Raw genomic sequence first — 20710 nt, forward strand, 5'->3', positions numbered from 1 at the left:
CTTCCTCAGACCTGTCATTAACCCGGGCCCTAATGGACAGGTGCTGAGGGACCCCGGGTCTGGCTCATGACGACGATGACATCATTCTTTCAGTTTGTGTTTCCTTTCCATTTTCTTTCTTTAAAAAACAAACAAACAAAAAAGTTTTATACTTTGATTCACTTCGTCCTCTTTCCTTCCTTTTTCCTGTTTCCTTCATTTGTTTCCTCAGGAGGAGTGAGCGGGAACACACTAACACAGCTTGTCACACACTAGTTTAAGTACTCACACACATGCTAGGATGACGACACTTAGTGTATTATAATACACTATATACTGTATAGAGAAAAAAATACACCAAAATTAAACAAATCTTTGGAACATATCACTGAACATTTATTTAACCATTGCAAACCCAGATAGCAAACTGACATTGAATCAACGTGGAAATATGACATAGAAACAACGTTGATCTGACATTGTTTTGCTCATCGAATTAACGTTGAACCAACGTCAGACGCGTCATTCTTTCAAAACTAACGGAAAATCAACTTGAAATCAACGCGTTGTTTCAACGTTATGAAAGCAAATCAATTTTCGATTTTCATTTAGCTTTGAAGAATGCCGCGTCTGACGTTGGTTCAACGTTAATTCGATGAGCAAAATCAACGTTGTTTCAATGTCATGAGAGACGTCGTTTCCACGTTGATTCAATGTCAGTTTGCTATCTGGGTAAACCTAACCATTACTGTCTATTTTCTAATATTATGAATTTTGATGATTTCCTTATAAATGTGGTTATCTCAGGACACCCAACTCAATATAGCCTATGATATTTAAAATTTGAATCTAACCATGATGTCAACATGGAAAAGTCAGCCAGCGATTTATTATCATGTTAATGTGCCTTTAAGGCCCGTTTACACCATAACGATAAACATAATGACTATAAACTATATTAGCGTCCACACCAGCGATATCGTTCCGTTTTTTTCTAAGCGCGTGCTCGTCTGGCGCTAATATTAATTATTAACGGGAGCTTTTTGCTGTCCGCGATCGCGCCAAACTTCCACGAGCGTCATCATAAAACGCGGTCATTAAGAAAAGTGCTGAGCTGGATTTACTGTGCAGTCTGGTGATTTAGAAGAGAATAAAGTTAAAAACGCTTTAGCTCCGATGGACTCGAACAGAAGCAGCCGTGAGATGAGATGTGGTTTGAACTGGCATCTTCTGTTATCGCTGTGTTTGGACTCCTCGAGTGTGTGTGTACAGTCTCTCAGTCTCAGGTGAGCGAACACACGTGCAAATACAGGCCTGGGGGTTTACAGATCATGCACTGTGGTAATAATGTCAGAGCAATCAGGGCCGGCGCTCCGCACACGCACACCACGCACTGCGCGTAGGGCACCAAGTGCTTGGGGGGGCACCAAAAAATCTGGGTCGTGAAAAATCATCACAATAGGCTACTAGTATAAATAACAAATACAATATGTCTAAAGCATGTTAATATACAAAAGCAATACAAAAGTAATATAGGCCTAGACCAAATTAGTGGAGAAAAAGGCGAATCTCCTGTGCCAGTCTCCCTCTGGTGCCCCCCCTTCCCCACCTCGCAGTGGTCTGTTCCTCAATCAGTGTCAAATTTGGCAGACACCTGATCGACATCAGACATGGCCTCGAAAAGGCACCAAGAGTCGGGGGCGGAAAAAAGGAAAAAGAAGAGACAGTGGGATGATACTCGTTTGCAGGTAAGACAATGTTTTAAATAAAAGTGTTAGTTTTGTAGGCACCCTTGCTTCGTGTATGCATGTCCAGAGGGGCGTCGCTAGTTGTGCAAATGATCAAGGGCTTTGCCCTGCATTTAGAATTTTTTATTTTAACGGGGGTCCGGGGGTTTCTCCCCGGGAATTTTTTTTTTACTTGGGCTGTTTAAGATGCAGTTAGTTTGTTTGAGAAGAAAAGGAAGATCGCTTAGATATGTTTTTTCGTTGTTGTTCTATCGGATAATGCGGTAAAAGGCCCAAGGGCGACATCTATTGGTGAAACTGCTATTAGAAAAAAAAAACACAATCTCACTGTTTGTATATTTTCATATGGAGGTGTCAAATTATTAGGGCTGGGAAAAGCTTAATCACATCCAAAATAAAAGTTTCTACATGAGTACTGTGTATAATTATTTTGTATATATAATATACACACATATGCACAATTGCACATATATATTTAAGAAATATTTGCATATATATATATATATATATATATATATATATATATATAAATATTTTATATATAAATAACAAATATTTCTTAAATACATATACAAAATAACTATACACAGTACACACACACATAGGCCTATATCATTAATGTAGACACAAACTTTTATTTTGGATGCGATTAATCGCGATTCATCTTTTCCCAGCCCTACAAATTATGTACAGAATTATTATACTGTGCCTCATCAGACCTCTTTTAAAGGTAGAATAAAGTTTTGAATTTTAAATGTTCCAGTGAAACATAGGCCTATATTATATAAAAGACTAATGTGTGCAATATTTTTGTATGAGGGTTATTGATTCAGTAGAATCCCTGAATATTTTGTCTTGTATTTCTGAATGCAGGGTCAATGCTAAAATACATGCAAGGAGCAACTCAAGGCCAGGAGGAAGAACCATCAACCAGCAGTTGTAGCCAGTTCCAAATATGTGTTTTTAGTAATTGTGGTGTTTTTTGGTATTTATAATTTTAACCTTTTTATTATTTATTTCTTTTCATATTTGGTGCCATTGTTAATGTAAATGTATTTATTTGCAGCAGTTATTTTGGAAGTAAAGAGAACCTAACTAAGAAATTCTTAATGGTTGTTATTCCTTGGGTGAGTGGGTGGTTGGGGTTGGGGGGAGGGGGTTGTTAAGGGGGCACCACCAAGCATTTGTGCTTAGGGCACCCAAATGGCTAGCGCCGGCCCTGAGAGCAATAACATTGGATTGTGGAGTAACCGTGTGAGATTAAGTATTTATTTACCAATAATCTGCCTGTGTAGACATGTAGAAAGAGGTGTGTTTTTCCAATGAGCCTGTGACTTGTGTTTATATTCGGTTAAACAATATGACCAGATTTGCTGTTCTGTCCATTCACTGCTCTGAGAACACAATTGTTTAGAAACTTTCCCTTTTAGCGTCAGTGATTCATAGATCTTCATCATCATCATCATCACAGCGGGAAACAGAGCCAATTATCAAGTATAATCCACATGCTCACATGGGTCCCATAAATGTACAGTTTTTGTTAGAGCTGAAAGGGATTCCAGTTGATGTAGTCAGTGTTCTGAGAACTGGTTTAGGAAGAGTGTGTGTTGCCACATCTGTTTAACAGTCACAACCCGTCTAGACATTCAGTTCTGACGAGTTTCACTGCGAACATTTGACCTAAACACTTCAAACCAACCCCCCCAAAAACATCCAAACACTAATAATGCAGAGAACAGGTTTGGTTTGAAGTGTTTCGGCGGCTTCAGGAAATGATTTTCATTTAAAATAAGAACATCTTGAACTGGACCTCTGAACTTCTATATCATATGTGAGGATCTTAAACTACTGAGATGTCATAGTTAGTTGGATGGCACCCCAGATAGTCCATAAAAGTCCCCGTTGTGGTCACAATACTGCACACGAGATTTGGATGTTTTTGTGCAATGATAGTAATAGTTTTGCATATGTTCATTATTATCGTTGGATAGTGTGATGTATTTACAGGCCTGTTGTGGTGGCATTATAACAGCGTCATGATTTCTGTGGAGTTTGACACATTGGCGGATTCTTCTGTCTGTTGAGTCATCATGGGAAATGTGTGTGAAGCGTCTCGTAATTGTGGGGTTGCTAACTTTTACCCTGGAGCTGCTCGCTATCGTTTTTAATACACTGGTAACGGTAGTTTGCAGTATTTTGAAGCACCTACAGGTATGAACCAGATCCCTTTCATAGTTTCTAAATTGAATTTATTTTTGGCTGTTTTTCTGCTGTATTTAATAAATTTTTTTGCACATTTGTTTTTTATCTGAAAAACAAAAAAGTCATCATGATAACTCACAAAAACTCTTTAAGGATTAAAAATAGCAGAAAATATATCTTAATTCATTGCTTTTGCCTTTTCTCACTTAAGTTTGGCATTCAATGAGAAACTTTGCATTCGCTTGCAACGATTTTTCAAACTTTTTGTTCATCACTATCCCTAGAGGCTCCATCTTAGACCTTTCTCTCAGAATCCACTTTGCATCAAGAATCAGACACATTTTCCAGTTTCGCGCAGATGTTAAGTTTCTAAATTGAATTTATTTATGGCTGTTTTTAAATTTTTTGCACTTTTGAACAGTTTTTATCTGAAAAACAAAAGTCGTCATAATGCAAAAAATTTTTTTCTCTCAATGCGTTTGCCTTTTCTCACTAAAGTTTTGCATTCCCACGTTCGCTCGCAAAGATTTTGCCAAGTTTCTCGGGAGAAACCGAAACATTTGACATATTTTAGAGGAATTGTTTTCATCACTCTCCCTTTAGTGGCTCCACCAGAAGAACTTCGTCTCAGAATCAACTTTGCGTCAAGAATCAGACACATTTTCCAGTTTCACGCAGATGTTAAGTTTCTAAATTGAATTTATTTATGGCTGTTTTTAAATTTTTTGCACTTTTGAACAGTTTTTATCTGAAAAACAAAAGTCGTCATAATGCAAAAATTATTTTTTTCTCAATGCTTGTGCCTTTTCTCACTAAAGTTTTGCATTCCCACGTTTCAAGTTTCTCGGGAGAACACAATATTATTGATCTGTGTTGTACTACTTTCATGTTATCACTGTGAAGCTGCTTTGATACAATCTGTATTGAAAAAAAAAAAGCGCTATATAAATAAATGTAAATGTGACTTGAGAAACCGAAACATTTGACATATTTTAGGGAAATTGTTTTCATTAGTGGCTCCACCAGAAGACCTTCGTCTCAGAATCAACTTTGCGTCAAGAATCAGCCAAATTTTCCAGTTTCACGCGATGTTTATGAAAGTGAGCGGTCAGTTTTAGTGCCACATGACGAGAATAAAATCAAAACCTTGTACCCTATATATAATGAAAGAGCACACAAGTGACAAAAATGCATTAGATCAGTGAAGATTTATATTATAATTTACATTTTGTCAAAGCTGTACTTAAATAGCTACGTAAACCAGTATGTAAACAAACACAGTCTTTTTCTTTCATTTAAAGCTGAAGTTGAGGTGTAGACTTTGGTCATACTTTAGGGACTATGAGATACTACCTCACAGCACATTGCTCCTGCTAATACAGAATCATATTAAAAACAAAGGGAAAAGTACAAACACAAGAAGAAAGACGTAGAGCCAGTGCATACGAAGGCCGAGGTGATCGCCACCACTGACCTCAGAACAGACAGTCGCAGCAGCTCACACTGCGTCCGCACATCTCTGAAGAGTTCACTTTGGTTATCGTTCACACATTCTCGTTTCTTTATCGCTTTTGGTTTCAGTGATGTGCCACACATAAGGAAGAAAACGCAGTGTCGACCTCACAGACTGCACACTGCGACAAAACATCACATATAGCTCTCAGTACAAGCACACACACGCACACACACTCCCACATCTGAGGTAACAGTTGTTAATATATAATATGCCCTTTTTTGCATTCATTATATTGTGTAGAGCTCAACATTAAGAGAATACATGTTTTGTAAAACACGTACACAGATATGTAACCTTTCCTAGAGTTAAAAAAAGTCTTTCTCTGACTTCAGCCCACATTAAAAAATCAACCTGAATGTGGGAAGCTCTTTGCAGTCGCGCATGAAATCACAGTCAACCGGGACACTATTTACAGATAGTAGAAGAAAATATATAAAACAGTAAATTACAATGAGTCATTGTAAACATCATATTGGTTGTGAAGAATGACGCGTCGAACAATAAATTAAATAGATTACGTAACAAACTTAAAATGAACACCAAGAAGAGCAAATAATAATAATAATAATAAAAAAAGATATGATTGTCTTTATCATTTGTGTAGGACATACTGGAGCACTGATGGACTGGATCAATGTCTGTTAGCCCTGAGTACTGAAGTCCCTGAACTTAAAGGGATAGTTCACCCAAAAATGAACATTAGCCCATGATTTACTCGACCTCAAGCCATCCTAGGTGTGTATGACACTCTTCTTTCAGACAAACACAATCGGAGTTATATTAAAATAACTAGCTTCCGGGAGTCGACTTACGCCACGAGTAACACTTGATGATTGATGAGAATGTCACACACACCTTTAGAGTGAGTAAATCATGGGCTAATTTTCATTTTTGGGTGAACTATCCCTTTAAAGGCCTGATTCGTTGAGAAGAATTGTGTGTTCTTGTCCAAAGTGTCTCGTCGGCTAGGTTTCCATGGCCTCCTCTGTCTCCTTTTTAACCGTGATGGGTAGGAGTTGAATAGGGCTGCTGCAATGAACCTTGATGACCGACGCCTCACTTCCGTGTTCGCTCAGACGATACGGTGTCGACGGGTGCCGGTCTCCGCTAGTGCTAACCGTGTGATACGACGCCTTAAAATCCATCTCTTGCCAGAGCAAACCGAAGATCTGTTTCTCCACCATGCCGTCCACGTCAAACCCCTCCATCTCTTCCAGCCGGTCTGCGTTATCGCTGATGTCGAAGCGTTCGATCTCCTCGTTGACGCGGTTGAGTTCGTCGAGGCTGCAGCTGGGAGGAGGGATGAGCGCTAGGCAATAGCCTTTGAGATGGAGCCGGAGACTGTTGAGGTGGATGTAGTTGCGGTGGCAGTGCGGGCATTGGTGTGGTCGCTCTCGTGTGTGTAGCCGTTTGTGCAGCTTGAGGTGGACGAACTGTGTAAACTTGGCTGGGCAGATCTTGCACTGGTAGGGCTTTTCCCCAGAATGCAACCGCAAATGTGTCTTCAAGTTGCTCGTGCTGCTGAAACGCTTGTGACACACCTGCGAAGGTCAAAGCAGAGTTTTAGGATCTCGCTCTCATCTGTGCTGAGAACGTGGTCAAAACTAAATGTATTCAGACACCTTCAACGTTTCTCACGTCATCACACGTTATGTATTTGCTATAAATATGAGCAGAACTCAGTGATCAGTGGATATTTGACTGGTTTTGTCCGTCTCACACTTGAATTATGTTGAATATCTGTCAGCTGTTAAAAATCTAACTACACAATTAGATAATACCAGTTTATTACAGAAAACAAAAGTCAAAGTGTCTGAATAATTTTTGGATTTGACTGTACATTATATTTCATATTATGTTAATTGTACCTGGCACTCGTGGGGTTTCTCTCCGGTGTGCACCAGAAAGTGTTTCTGCAGATGAGCCAGCTGGGTGAAACCTTTATTACAGGTCTGACACTTAAAGGGTCGTTCGCCACTATGGACACGCAGGTGAACCTGAAAATAAAGATAGCTTAGATAGGCGCTAGGGTTGGGAATCGAATCAAATTGAAATCCAATTCTGGAATCAAATACTTGAGGTCAGGAATCGGATACTTGTTTTAACAATAACATTTTCATTCCTCTTATCGATTCCTGTGTTTACTTGACTTTAATAATGCTTTAAATGTATATTAGTTAGTCTGTTATTTTTAAACTGCAGGCAAAGTGTTCGTTAGCCTGTTGATTTTTGTTCATGATCTTCAGCTAAAATTAAATGTTTTGCAACAAGACTAAAGGTGAATGACATCAAAGTTTTTTTTATACCTTTTATATCGAAATTGGGAATCGATAAGAATCATTCGAATCACAATCGAATTGTTAAAATTCAAACGATACACAACTCTATTAGCACTACGAGGAGCATTTCAAATATAGCACACAGAGAGACGGTACTCTTGCTTACCTTGAGATTGGAAAGTTGACCGAAAGTCTTGGTGCAAACATTGCACTCGTACTTGATCTTCCCGTTCTGCTTCTTAAGTGGATAATCGAGACTTTTGTAGCCTGCGGAGCCTCGTTTCATCTTGCTGAGATTGATGGCCTCGTCCTCTGTGCGGCTGGTGCTCAGAACGGCTGAGGTAGGCTTGGTAGGAACGCGTCCCGTAGAGGCTCCCGAACCGGCTGTTGGAGACCCGCCGGCAGGGGCGTAGTGGTGCCCGTGCCCGTGGATGATGGGTTTGTCTTTCAGAGAAGTGGCTGCGGAAAAGGCACTGGTGGCCGCTGGTAGAAGGAGATCCCTGTGAGCCGGAGAGTCAGGGGGAAGCAGGAATTGTCGACCGCCCTCGGATGGAAGCATTCCGGGTGGGAAGGGTACGTGAGGGGGGATCAGGCTGCTGTAAAATGGGTACATGTGTGGAAACATACCCCCTAGGGTTGGTGGCCCACTCAAACTACTAACAGGGTAGTGGGGCATGAGGTAGCGCGAGTAGTGCGGGTTCGGGTAGAATGGCATTGAGCCGGCCGGTGAGTAGCCATGGTAGTGGTTCAGGCCTCGACTGAACAGTGCTGGAGAGAAGGAGAGAAGAGTGTCTCGTGGCTCAAGGGATGCTGGTGCAGGACTGCTTTCTGGACTTCTCTCGGGACTGCTGTGTGCGGAAGGGCTGGGCGTCGCTGAAAACTGTCTGTGGGAGCGTGTCGGGTGGCCAAACACTGTGGTGCTCTTTAAAATGTCCTCGTTTAGGGAAGGGCGGAGCGGATAGACAGGACTGGGGTAAAGAGGTCGGTCTGGGGTGTTTGGGCAACGAGGACGGGTGGGAAGAGGTCTGCTAGGTTCTTGCAGAACGTCTTTCAAGATCTCTGAAACGCTGTGCTCTCTTTTCACCGGGTGCTTGACTTCGGTCGCTTGCTGCTTGGCTTCAATCAGGCTCTGCTCTGTTCACACACAATAAAACAATGTCAATAATTTAAAAATAACTCTACTTTGTGGTATGTTTTACACATATTACTTGTCGACGAGGTTGAGAAACAAGTACATCCAATCCAGTTATGGTTATTTTGAGGGACACAGCAGCTCCATTGTCCCAGAGCACATAGCTCTTCTTAAACCAAATTTCAACAAAGCACCCCCAGTGGTTCACTTAGTGTGACAGTTTGACAAATTGTCTGGTGTTAGGGTCTACAGGATGTGAGCCTGACAGCGCCCCGGTCAGGGTGGGATGGATGCACTGATACTATCTAATGGGGTTCACTGAGTGGGTGTGGGGGGACGGATGGCGTCCTGCTAATAGGGATCTACATGTCTAGATCTCTCCCTTGTAGAGTCTACAGAGACCGGATATTATTTAGTGATCGATCTTTCATGAGCTCCCAAATTTCTGCACAACCTCAAACTTAAAAGCTAGCACAGAATTCACATTAAACAAAGTCAAATGTTTGGGCTAAATAGACCCATTATAAACCACCCGGACTCTTCCACACACCCACATTTAATGAAAGGTGGAAAGCTAATTAGAAAATGACTTTCCCATACGTTTTAAATACTTATCTCCTTTAAAAGGATGTAAACAATTAAATAACTTCCTGCTTCCTGTCCACTGAACATTCACAGAGTTAATTGTGTCGAATTCAAGTGTGAATATGACTGTGTGCGTCCCTTAAAAGATGTACCGTGCTCTCGACTCCCCTATCCTTCTGTCCCGGCAGCTACGTGTAAACAAACCGAGAGGTTATCAGTTCTCCCCTCCCACCTCTCTTCCACAGATAGCACCAGTTCTGTTCCTCCCTAGAGAGCTTGCCAAAAACAAACAGCCGGCGATCACAGAGATATCAATCTGTCAGCACAGCCCTGCCGCCAGGAAGTTCAACTAGTCAATGGAGATGTTTTTTTTCTGCTCTTGCACACGCTCTTACTAGTCTCTCCTTACTCTTAAAGTGGCAAGCAAATGAAAAAGTTCCTCCCACACCTCCTGAGGCAGGACGGTAGGAATGAAGGCACTTAAGATACACGTTGGCTGAATGCGCTGTCGTTTTACACCAGACAGGGCCAGGGAAATAGAAAGTCAACGTCTAAATCAGTTTCATGTGGGAGGTTGTGTCAGTCAGATCACCCCGTTCTGTAAGACTGAGTCACGCTAGGTTTCACTGCTGTTCAGCTTTGAGATCCAGGGGCTATTATTCCCTCTTCAGGCTGCAGGTATGAGGGAGTAGGTGTAATTACAGACTCGTCTATGTGTGTGTGTGTGTGTGTGTTGAGCTCAAGGGGTCGGCTACATCCAGTGGCCCCGGGGTATGCGCATGACTCTGGGGAGAGGAGTCACACTGACTGGCCTGTTCACCTAACTATAATCTCCCCCTGTCCTCCGTATCAATCTTTTCTTCTGTCTCATCCTTTCAGCTTTGAGGACTTTTATTGCCGGTTTATTATGTTGGGCAAAACAAACCTTAGCCAGCGCTTTCATGTTTAAAGAACATCCTCAAACACCAATGGCTGGAGCATTACTCTCCTATTCTTTGTAATTAGTCTGAAGGAAAACATTGTTGGGGAAGAAAGCAGAGAAATCGAGTGGTTCAAAGAATTCCGATCCTAACGCAGATGAAAGAGAAGACGCTGGTGTGTTTGCACAATGGTCTATCTGTAAAGTGGGAAGGGACGTTTTCCTTGACTCAAACTGAGATAACGAGGAACCAGGGGTCTCATCTATAAAATGTTTAGGATCCTTACTAAAAGTGTATGTGCGCCCGAAAGGTAAAATTTTTTAGTCTAAAAATATTTAGACTTAAAAAAGCGTGCGAATGCCAGAACCTGCACAAAAGCCCCTTTATAAACCCCAGTCAGAGGAAGATTGTGCACATGCGTCACCACCTCGAAATAACCATATATGAGCAGACAACGCCTGGTTTTACTATGCATATCCTTTCATTTGCAAATCGAATCCATGTTAAACAGTATACAAGCCATTAGGAAAATATGAGAAACGGATTTGCGTCACGTTACGTTGCTAAATTAATTTTGTAGCCTATCCTTGGCTTTTTAAAAATTAAATAAACAATATTTTGAATTGCTTTATATTTTGAATGGAAACAGAAAGGCCTTATTGTGCACAATTGATTGTGCATTATTTGCGTGAAAATATTACTAACCCTGCTATTATTAACATGTGCTGAGCAATCTTCGCTGTAGTTAAAACATTAAAACACGGGAAAAGTGTTCAAAAGCATCACATCCAGTCCAAATATTCCTATTTATTAGAAAATGTTTTAACTTCTCGGAAATGTAATTTAAGTGCTTAACACCATTAATGAGAATGGCATATTTAATCTAAATTTTTTTTTCATGTATTTAAACTGTTATTGTGAACAGGCACTGTATTTAAGATTAGGACTATTAATGAATATCAAAGTGTTTTTTCTTCATCAGTCCCTCGGATCATCATCGGTGTTGTTAAACTTCTCCGTCTCTAATGTTCATCATGGATAAACGTTTGCAAAAAAAATGTTCTGCCAAGTTTGTTTTTAGAAATCACAACTTATGTCTAAGTTGTTGGCGTACGTCTCTTTCAGGGCCTGTTTTGTGTGACGCAACAGTTATAAATGAGACCCCAGGACAAACAAAGAGAAGCTGTTTGCGTGAACTTACTGAGTTTTTGCATCATAATCTCTCCAGAGGCAGGGTAGTTAAGGCGGCGAGCAAACTCGGGGCAGTACCACACCAGAAGCTCCTGGTCTGCAGGAATGGCCTTGACGGTGTAGAAATAGATGCTCATCCCGTTTTGGCAGGCGGCAAGGTTCTGCTCCTGCTGGGAATGAGCTGGGTTCACATAACGCATCCAGTTACTCTTCTCCTCGTCCAGTCCGTCCACAAAATGACGGAACTCTCCATTTGAGTATATCTGCAGAACAGAAAGAAGTTTAGACTGAAGATCAGACGCGATTAAAACGTTCTGTTCTCAAGTCCCCCAGTCTGTTTCTCATGTCTATGAACCAAATGAGTGGGATTTGCTCTTATAAAGTCTCACAGTGAGTCAGCAAACACCCCCGCACTAATATTCACAGTCTCTCCAACAGTCCTAGGTCTCGTCTGAGACCTTTGTTAGGGGGGACGCCTGTCTCACTATGAGCTTGCAAGTTCCAGGAACACTTTCAGACGTCACAAACAAGGTTTCCCTCTGAAACGTCAACACCGTTCATCCTCTTCTGCTTGAGAAGCTCTCAACAGTGACAGTGTAATCACCTGTCTTGCAGCACACGGCTGACAGGAACTGAGGAAAGAGTGATATCAATGCTGTTTCTAGTGGGTAAAGACCAGAGTTGTTCCGCTTGGGGATCTTAGATCTGGCAGCAATATAGAAGTGACAGAAAATAAGACTAGAGCGGGGTGACTTCACACTTTCTGACAGAAAGGAAAGAATGCATAACATGTCCCCAAATCATCACATTGCTGACCTTTTGGGGTTTTACATATCAGGTAGGACCAACGAACCAGTTCATGCTGTCCCTTATTCTAAGAAGAAGTCAAAGGGTGACCGGGCTTTTTCAGTTGTGGTTCCCATGCTGTGGAAGAGTCTCCCCCAAGCCCAAACAATCGAGATTTTAAACTTAGCTTTGAATTAAGGGTATTCTGTTCATTGAAGAAATTGCTTATTTTTATTTAGTTTTTTCTCTCTACACTGATCTCACTATACAGTTGTGTGTCTAAGAGTGTGTAGTCATGCCTTCATTTGCTAGGCTTGGTAAATGTTTTTATGTTTTAATTATAACTCTGAAGCCGTTTCTCTGTTACGACGGCTGCTTGTCATGGATGAGTGAGGGGAATGGCGGTGGCACAACAACTGTGATGCTGACTTTATTCACTGATCAGTGACGCGGACGATCCGTAGAGCTGAAGAAAGACGTATATTTACAGCAGCAGAACTGAAGAGTCATTCAGCACTTCCGGTCCCACACACTGCACAGTCAAATAAAGATGAACGAATCGCTGCACTCTCAGTCAGCGCACTTCCCAAAACAGCAGATCTTTACTCAGCAGTTTCTGATCGCTCACTGCTTCTGTAGCCATCCAGCCCATGATGTCACGCAGGAAGTCAGTCAGTGGAACAGGAAGTGACCCGGTGTTTTTTTTTTTCACTTGTCCGCTCCTACTGTTATTGAAAGCTTCTGAAACAAAACAACTCACCCGCCAGAAGTACTTCCTGTTGGCATCTTTGGGGACATTTTCTGCAGTGTAACTCTCTCCCACAAGGGGGCCGAAGCGTGTGCCTTTGGGGATGTATTCTCTGCTGACTACGCCAATGATCTGGTCAAAAACAAAAGAAGGAAAACAGGTGGTTAAGAAAGAGGTTGATGACCTCACACTCTAAAAAAACCTTGGGATGTTTTTTTTTTAATTCAAATCCTGGGTTGAGTTTTTGGTAAATTTTTTAGGTTATTTTTCTGTAGTTTTTGTGTTACCCAGCTCCTGGGTCAGATTTAACAACCCTGTGTTTGGGTAGTTTTCTTATTTTACCCAGATCATGGGTCGGACATAACAACCCAGGGGTTGAGTTACATATCTGTGCTTACTACACTAATAACCGGGTCAAAAAATAGCAGGAAAACAGGTGGTTGAGAAAGAGGTAGGTGACCTTCACAGTACAGTATCTTAGATTCACGTTCAAATCATTTTCTGATTCATTGCTAGCATCATTATATTAGTGTGTGTGTGTGTGTGTGTGTGTGTGTGTGCGAGCGAGAGAGAGAGAGGGGTAATTAATTGGCAGTCAGCCAGATGTGCGCACTTGAAAGACACAGAGCCGTGCGTCTCCTCAGCCGTCAGCTCTCCCGACAGCCACGGGAAGTGAAAGGTCATCAAGGTTGTGTCCTGAGGCTGAAAGAGACGACTCGTTTGTACCGCTTCACCTCTGATGAACCGCACAGACACTTAGGCTCTCTACACAACACCCAATCGTACAGGTGCCATATATGAATAAAGCCTATTAGAGCAGGCTTTCCAAGTTAAAAAAAAAATCCCAAAAATTACAGTAATAAAATGGTTGTCAGGAATACGGTAGCTAACTTAAATTTACTGTAAATAACTGTATTTCATAAACTGATATAATGTTAGTTTATCGACTAATATCTGTTTTGTACCATTGTAATACACTGACGTCCACCAATTACAGTGGTGATGATCAACCAAAGCTCATCGCGTCATTCACACTAAACCCCATCATGGGAACACGCAAGGCATGAAATTTAAAAATGCAATAAACATTAATTTAACAACATTAAATATAACATTCAACCCTAATGTACAACTGATTAGAAAAAAATAATAGGGTTTTCACTGTAAATTGTACAATTACTTGTTCCTTTTCACATCCAAATATCGTTTCTCGTTAAAATCACAATCTTTTTTTTTTGATACTTTAAATCCTTTAGTGTGGATCTGCGCCTGCTTCACCTCCTCACCCGACTCCTCTAAAGAGCGATTACAAGCGCTCATTAAACGCAGTCTCTCATCAGCGTAATCTCCCACATGACTCCACTCACTCCCGTTTGAACCTCAGGTGTTATTGGAGGAAACAGGGCTCGCTCTTTATCAGCTCATAAGGACGTGCTCACAGGCAGAGATAACACAGACAGAGCAATTGATGAAAAAATCCATAACCCTGTTCCTGTTGATCTACAAACACTTTGAAAAGAAGAGGCTTAATCCCATTGGAAGCGTCAGCCGTCATTAGCGCAGGAAAGGTGGAAAGTAGTGTGTTTGTGGATTGCGGGGGACACAGACGTGCAGATAAAGCCGGTTTGATAGATGGCGACAGATCTCGCCTCTCAACTTTTGCACTCGAGGAGCTTGTCATGTGGCGCGCTGATCTATGGCTGTTTGTGTTAGCCGAGCGACAATGCCAGTTAGAAATTATTAAGCACACACACAGACATAGACAGGGAGTGTTTTTCTTTTTCTCTGACAGTGCAGATAAAGAAGATTAATACCAGTTGTGTGATCAGTAGGTGTGGCTTTATGGAGATGCCGTTCAAACAAAAAATCACAACCACTCAAAGTTCCTGCAGTTTGATAACGAGACGCTCTCTCCGTTTGCTTGTGTTATTAGCAGGTTTGATGGGCCTGATTTCTGAGAGCAAGCCTGGAGGCCTGGAGTGTGTGTTTGCGGAGCCATTCCTCTGTGGCGTGAGTGTGTGTTGCGGAGCCGTGAGTGTGTGTTGCGGAGCCGTGAGTGTGTGTCGCGGAGCTGTACCTCTGTGGCGTGAGTGTGTCGCGGAGCCGTGAGTGTGTGTCGCGGAGCCGTGAGTGTGTGTTGCGGAGCCCTGAGTGTGTGTCGCGGAGCTGTACCTCTGTGGCGTGAGTGTGTCGCGGAGCCGTGAGTGTGTGTCGCGGAGCCGTGAGTGTGTGTTGCGGAGCCCTGAGTGTGTGTCGCGGAGCTGTACCTCTGTGGCGTGAGTGTGTCGCGGAGCGGTGAGTGTGTGTTGCGGAGCCGTGAGTGTGTGTGTGGATCCCTGAGTGTGTGTGTGGAGCCGTGAGTGTGTGGAGCCGTACCTCTGTGGCGTGAGTGTGTGTTGCGGAGCTGTGAGTGTGTGTTGCGGAGCCCTGAGTGTGTGTCGCGGAGCTGTACCTCTGTGGCGTGAGTGTGTCGCGGAGCCGTGAGTGTGTGTCGCGGAGCCGTGAGTGTGTGTTGCGGAGCCCTGAGTGTGTGTCGCGGAGCTGTACCTCTGTGGCGTGAGTGTGTCGCGGAGCGGTGAGTGTGTGTTGCGGAGCCGTGAGTGTGTGTGTGGATCCCTGAGTGTGTGTGTGGAGCCGTGAGTGTGTGGAGCCGTACCTCTGTGGCGTGAGTGTGTGTTGCGGAGCTGTGAGTGTGTGTTGCGGAGCTGTGAGTGTGTGTCGCGGAGCCGTGAGTGTGTGTGTGGAGCCGTGAGTGTGTGTGTGTGGAGCCGTGAGTGTGTTCAAGTTCAATACCTTTATTTGTCCCCTATTTGTGGGGCAATTGATTTCACAGCATAGGACCACAAACTTACAGACATAAATACATATAGTATAATAAATAAATAAAAAAAATAAATAAAAAAGCCATACCTCTGTGGCGTGAGTGTGTGTGTGGAGCCGTGAGTGTGTGTGCGGAGCCGTGAGTGTGTGTGTGGAGCCGTACCTCTGTGGCGTGAGTGTGTGTTGCGGAGCCCTGAGTGTGTGTTGCGGAGCCCTGAGTGTGTGTGTGGAGCCGTGAGTGTGTGTGTGGAGCCGTACCTCTGTGGCGTGAGTGTGTGTGTGGAGCCGTGAGTGTGTGTGTGGAGCCGTACCTCTGTGGCGTGAGTGTGTGTTGCGGAGCCCTGAGTGTGTGTTGCGGAGCCGTGAGTGTGTGTTGCGGAGCCGTACCTCTGTGGCGTGCGGCGGGTGTTTGAAGGCCAGGTTCCTGGGCAGCGACGCCTCGGCCCGTGTGCCCTCCGCCGGACCCTCCCAGGTGTGGTCCTTCACCACGTACGTGCATTTCTCCTCAAACTCTTCCTCCGTCCACTTTGTCATGTCTGCATCCTCCACGTCCATCTTGAGCTCCTCATTGTCGGCGGTGTAGGGCGCTCCCTCAGTAGTCAACATTGCTGAGCTGTGATGAGAAGCAGCCTGAGGAACAGAAGGAGTCAGACGTGTTGACGTGTGTGTGTGTGTGTGTGTGTGTGTGTGTGAGCTAAACATTATCTAGGGAAAGGGCAAAGGTTGAACTACATGAATGCTTTTTTTCTATGAAACATTTATGATGCACAAATATTGTTTAATAGCAAGAAATTAATTTGAAATGTAGTTTTTGCCTGAATTAGATCTCGGGTGTTTAACGAGGAGGATTTTTAGGGAACACTTCACTTCATCCTCTGGTGCTGTTCAGCCATTCAAACATTACATTCTCAAACTTTTTTAAGTTCTCTTTTTAAAACTGTTTTCACTTCAGCAATAATCTGCCGAGCGTCGTCTTTAAGAAGAGATCAAACTCCAGTCTGTGCTTTAAAGCGCTCGAGATTCACCAGTTTAAGCTGGGAATTAAATGTTCAGGTCTATGCTCAAAAAGAGAATAAATGGATTGTAAATACAGCCAAAATTTAATTTAGTTCCATAAAATCCCCTAAAAATACTAAATATTAAATAAAACTACATTTTTAAACTAAGATATAGTACATTAGTTTCATTGAAAAAAAAAAAAATTCAGTCATATCTCCACGCGAGGGTTCAAGCCTTTAAAAATAATATATTTAATTATGAACGTTATAATTCATCATATGGTCTCATGAATAATTGTAACCGCAGTTACAATACTAGAAAGTGTAATCTATGAAAACACATGATAAATAACACACTTCAGATGTAAAAAGAAATCTGCAAATAATATTATGACGCATTTTAACTTTGCCCACAACCATTCATGAAATAATATAATGCAATATGAAAACTTGCATAAAGTGTTATACAGAAAGTGTTACCAAATTGTGTTTCAACACAGAGAGCTAAAGTGTTCCTCAAAGTAAATAATAGACATCCTGAGCTGAACTGATCCCGATCTCTCCTCTAGTGTCCTACTCTTCACTTCTGTCCATCATCCCTCGCTCTCTCGCTCTCTCTGTTTCTTCCCGGAGGGAAAAAATAGCCACAAATGGAGGAAAACAGAGGAAGGAAGTCCCGTCTACTTCTGAATGTGGCTAAATGTGGAATCAGAGGAACCATCAATCCGTCCCAGAGATTGTGTGTGTGTGTGTGTGTGTGTGTGTGTGTGAGAGAGAAACAAAAGAGGAGAAATGTTTTTCCAGTGGGACGCAAAGTGATTCAATCAATCTTCAACCAACACTCGAGCCGAAACACGGCGAATCCTCCACCAAAACTCGGACAATGCTGTTTAAATATGTTTATTAAAAGTGAACTTTTTTCGTTCCTAACCCATCCTAAACTACAAATGTTCACAGTTCTAGAATTTGTATAAAATGTTAAAGTTCTCTGAATTAGTCAAATTTCTTGTTTCAGAACAGACAGCAACTTCTAAAGTAAAAAGTTAATTCGTGGATATGTTGTTGTACTTGACCTTTTTCTAGTATTTTGTACTTTTTTTTTATTATTCGAGAGAAGTTCAGAAAACAGTTTTCTTTAGTTTTTTTGTTAGAAAGTGTTGTGCGTAGGACAGCTGGAGAACCAAAACTCATAGTGAAACTGAAAAACTCAACATTAACAAACATGGAAATCAGATGCACACTAAATATAAAGACATATATATCTAAAACAACACTTTTAGGTGAAATCATTAAAAAACATTTAGTTGAAAAAAATTATATATATATATATATGCATCCAGCCAATAAATACAGGAGATAAGAATTGTTCTAAATGAATTAAAATAAATAGAAATGACTTCACTCTCATAGCCGAGAACCAAAAAAAAAAGAACTATTAAGCCCCAATAAAACAGTTCACAAGCCTCACAACAAACAATCACACCGCATATAATTAACAACCTCTAATCAAGCTTTAAACATTCAATTAATGAACTAATAGAAACAGTTGATTGTAATGTAAAACGCATTCTTGTCTTGCCACAGAAATGAGTTTAGAGAAATGTCACTTACCAGGACGCCTTGGTCCCAGCCACACATAGAGGCTGTGAATGATCTCTCCCCTGAGTGTGTGTGTGTGTGAGTGTGTGTGGGACAGGTGCAGCTCAGTTCTCCGGTCTCGTCCCACTGCTAGTCCAGATGGTAATGACTTCTCCTGCGAGTGCCTGAGATTGACTGACTAACTGAGCATGTTTGTCTGACTTGTTGAAGGCACTTTGGCCCCGCCCATTGACTCCTCCCACAGCAGTGTCACTGACTCCGCCCCCAGAGGACAGGATCTAACAATCACTCCACTGCTGCCACACACACACACACACACACACCTTTTGCTTTTATATGAAGACAGTTATATATATTATAATCTAACCCTTACCTAATCCTAACCTAACACTTTTATTAAAAATTAATTTTTACCTTTAAAAAACAACTATTTATTTTCATGCCATTTTCACAATTGGGACGTCCCCAAGGTTTTGGGACTTTGTCAGGTTTAGGTCACAAGTCCCCAAAATATGGCACGCAAACACACAAACACACACACACACGTACCGTTTTCATTTGAACACAGTTATAAATATTAAACCCTAACACAAAACTTTCTGCACTTTTACCATAAAAAAAAAAAACATTTTCACAATTGAGGACCCCTCCCTATAAAACTATAAAAACAGACTTAAGTGCGCTCATAATCCTAAATTTACCTCGTATAAAAATAAATCTATGCTCATTTTCTTAATTTCTTTTTAAATTCTAGACTCTTGAATTCAAATCGAATAGTCTTGTCCGATACTTGGATCGCATGAATGAGGACCCGAGTCAGTGTCGGGGGATTGAGCGCTGCGTCGACACACACACACACACACACCGCGAGCTGGGCTGCTGCTGTCAGAGGAGAGTGAACATGTTCCAGCGTCTCGCTCTCGTCCTGCGGAGGAAGGATGTCCTGTGACGGAGACTCAGTGACGAAGGCCTTTACTGGGAGATCCTCTTTTACACACGACTTACACTCTTCCCACAACGCTAACACTGTTCAACGCTAACACTGTTCCCACAACGCTAACGCCGTCCGGTGCGGGACTCATTCCCAAGGGCGCTCCGACTAACCCATACTTTCCATAGACTCGTCTCGATACACACTACCGGGCAAACGTTTTGATCGATGAGATTTATAATGTTTTTAAAAGAAGTCTCTTATGCTCACCAAGGCTATTTATTTAATTAAAAATACAAAAATCAGCAATATTGTGAAATATTACTCCAGGGTGAATCAGCAGTTCTCTATGTGAATATACAGTAAAGTGTGATTTATTCCTGGGATGTTCAACATCATCACATGATCCTTCAGAAATCACTGTAATATGAGGATCTGATGATCAAGACACACTTACGGGTATTATCAGAGTTGAAAACAGTTTTTATATTTTTATTTTTCAGGATTCTTTGATTAATGGAAAGTTCAAAAGAACAGTATTTATCTGATATAGAAGTTTTTGTAACATTAAACACCACAGTTCAAAAGTTTGGGGTCAGTAAGAATTTTGATTTTATTTTTTGTGGGGGAAATAAATAAAATAAATCAATACTTTTATTCATCAAGAATGAATTAAATTGATCAAAAGTGACAGTAAAGACATCTATAAAAGATTCTATTTGTTCTTTTGAACTTTCTATTCATCAAAGAAAATGTTCAACATTGCTAATAATCATAAGTGTGTGTTGATCATCAGTGATTTCTGAAGGATCATGTGACACTGAAGACTGGAGTAATGATGCTGAACATCACAGGAATAAATCACACTTTAAAATAGAAAACAGTTATTTATATAGTATTTCACAATATTAGTTATTTTTGTGTTTATATTAAATAAATGCAGCCTTGGTGAGCAGAAGGGACTTTCTAAAACATCATAATGGTGGCGATGCCAGCGCTTGAGCGGCGGTGTGCTCCGGATGTAGATCTCTTGCTGGTTTGGTGAAAACAGAGTGGAAATGAAAGCCTAAGGCCCTCAGCAGACACACACACACTCTCAGCTGTGGACGAGAGTTGACCACATCACACACAGCCCACTGTTTCCTGGAGAAGACTCGCCTGATGATTACATTAGCCCAGAACCCCCCGCCAGCCCACAGCTGTCTACACCAGCGCCCGTCCGGACCGCCACCGGACCAATCACTCGCTCGCGCTGATATATCAGATGATATTCACT

The 20710-nt window shown here is 41.8% G+C and overlaps 1 protein-coding gene across 1 annotated transcript; it reads right to left on the reverse strand.

Annotated features, from left to right (window-relative positions):
• Positions 1-5122: 5122 nt before the first annotated feature.
• On the reverse strand, positions 5123-18670 carry prdm1a (PR domain containing 1a, with ZNF domain). Its single transcript, XM_039674462.2, has 7 exons — positions 18516-18670; positions 16294-16536; positions 13099-13218; positions 11563-11815; positions 7891-8858; positions 7314-7442; positions 5123-6986 (listed from the first exon to the last, which is right to left on the reverse strand). The coding sequence occupies exons 1-7, from the start codon at positions 18540-18542 to the stop codon at positions 6411-6413; spliced, it is 2316 nt and encodes a 771-aa protein (XP_039530396.2). The 5' UTR covers positions 18543-18670; the 3' UTR covers positions 5123-6410.
• Positions 18671-20710: the final 2040 nt, after the last annotated feature.

Source organism: Pimephales promelas, chromosome 12 (genome assembly GCF_988280905.1).
Source record: "Pimephales promelas chromosome 12, fPimPro1.hap1.1, whole genome shotgun sequence".
Taxonomy (NCBI): Eukaryota; Metazoa; Chordata; class Actinopteri; order Cypriniformes; family Leuciscidae; genus Pimephales; species Pimephales promelas.

Bases quoted from the DNA above. Each gene is read 5' to 3' on its own strand.
- prdm1a (XM_039674462.2), bottom strand. From the start codon at position 18,542: ATGTGTGGCTGGGACCAAGGCGTCCTG. The intron at 16,537-18,515 runs GTAAGTGACATT...TCTGTTCCTCAG, and splicing joins GCTGGGACCAAGGCGTCCTG to GCTGCTTCTCATCACAGCTC. The intron at 6,987-7,313 runs GTACAATTAACA...TGACCTTCGCAG, and splicing joins AGAAACCCCACGAGTGCCAG to GTGTGTCACAAGCGTTTCAG.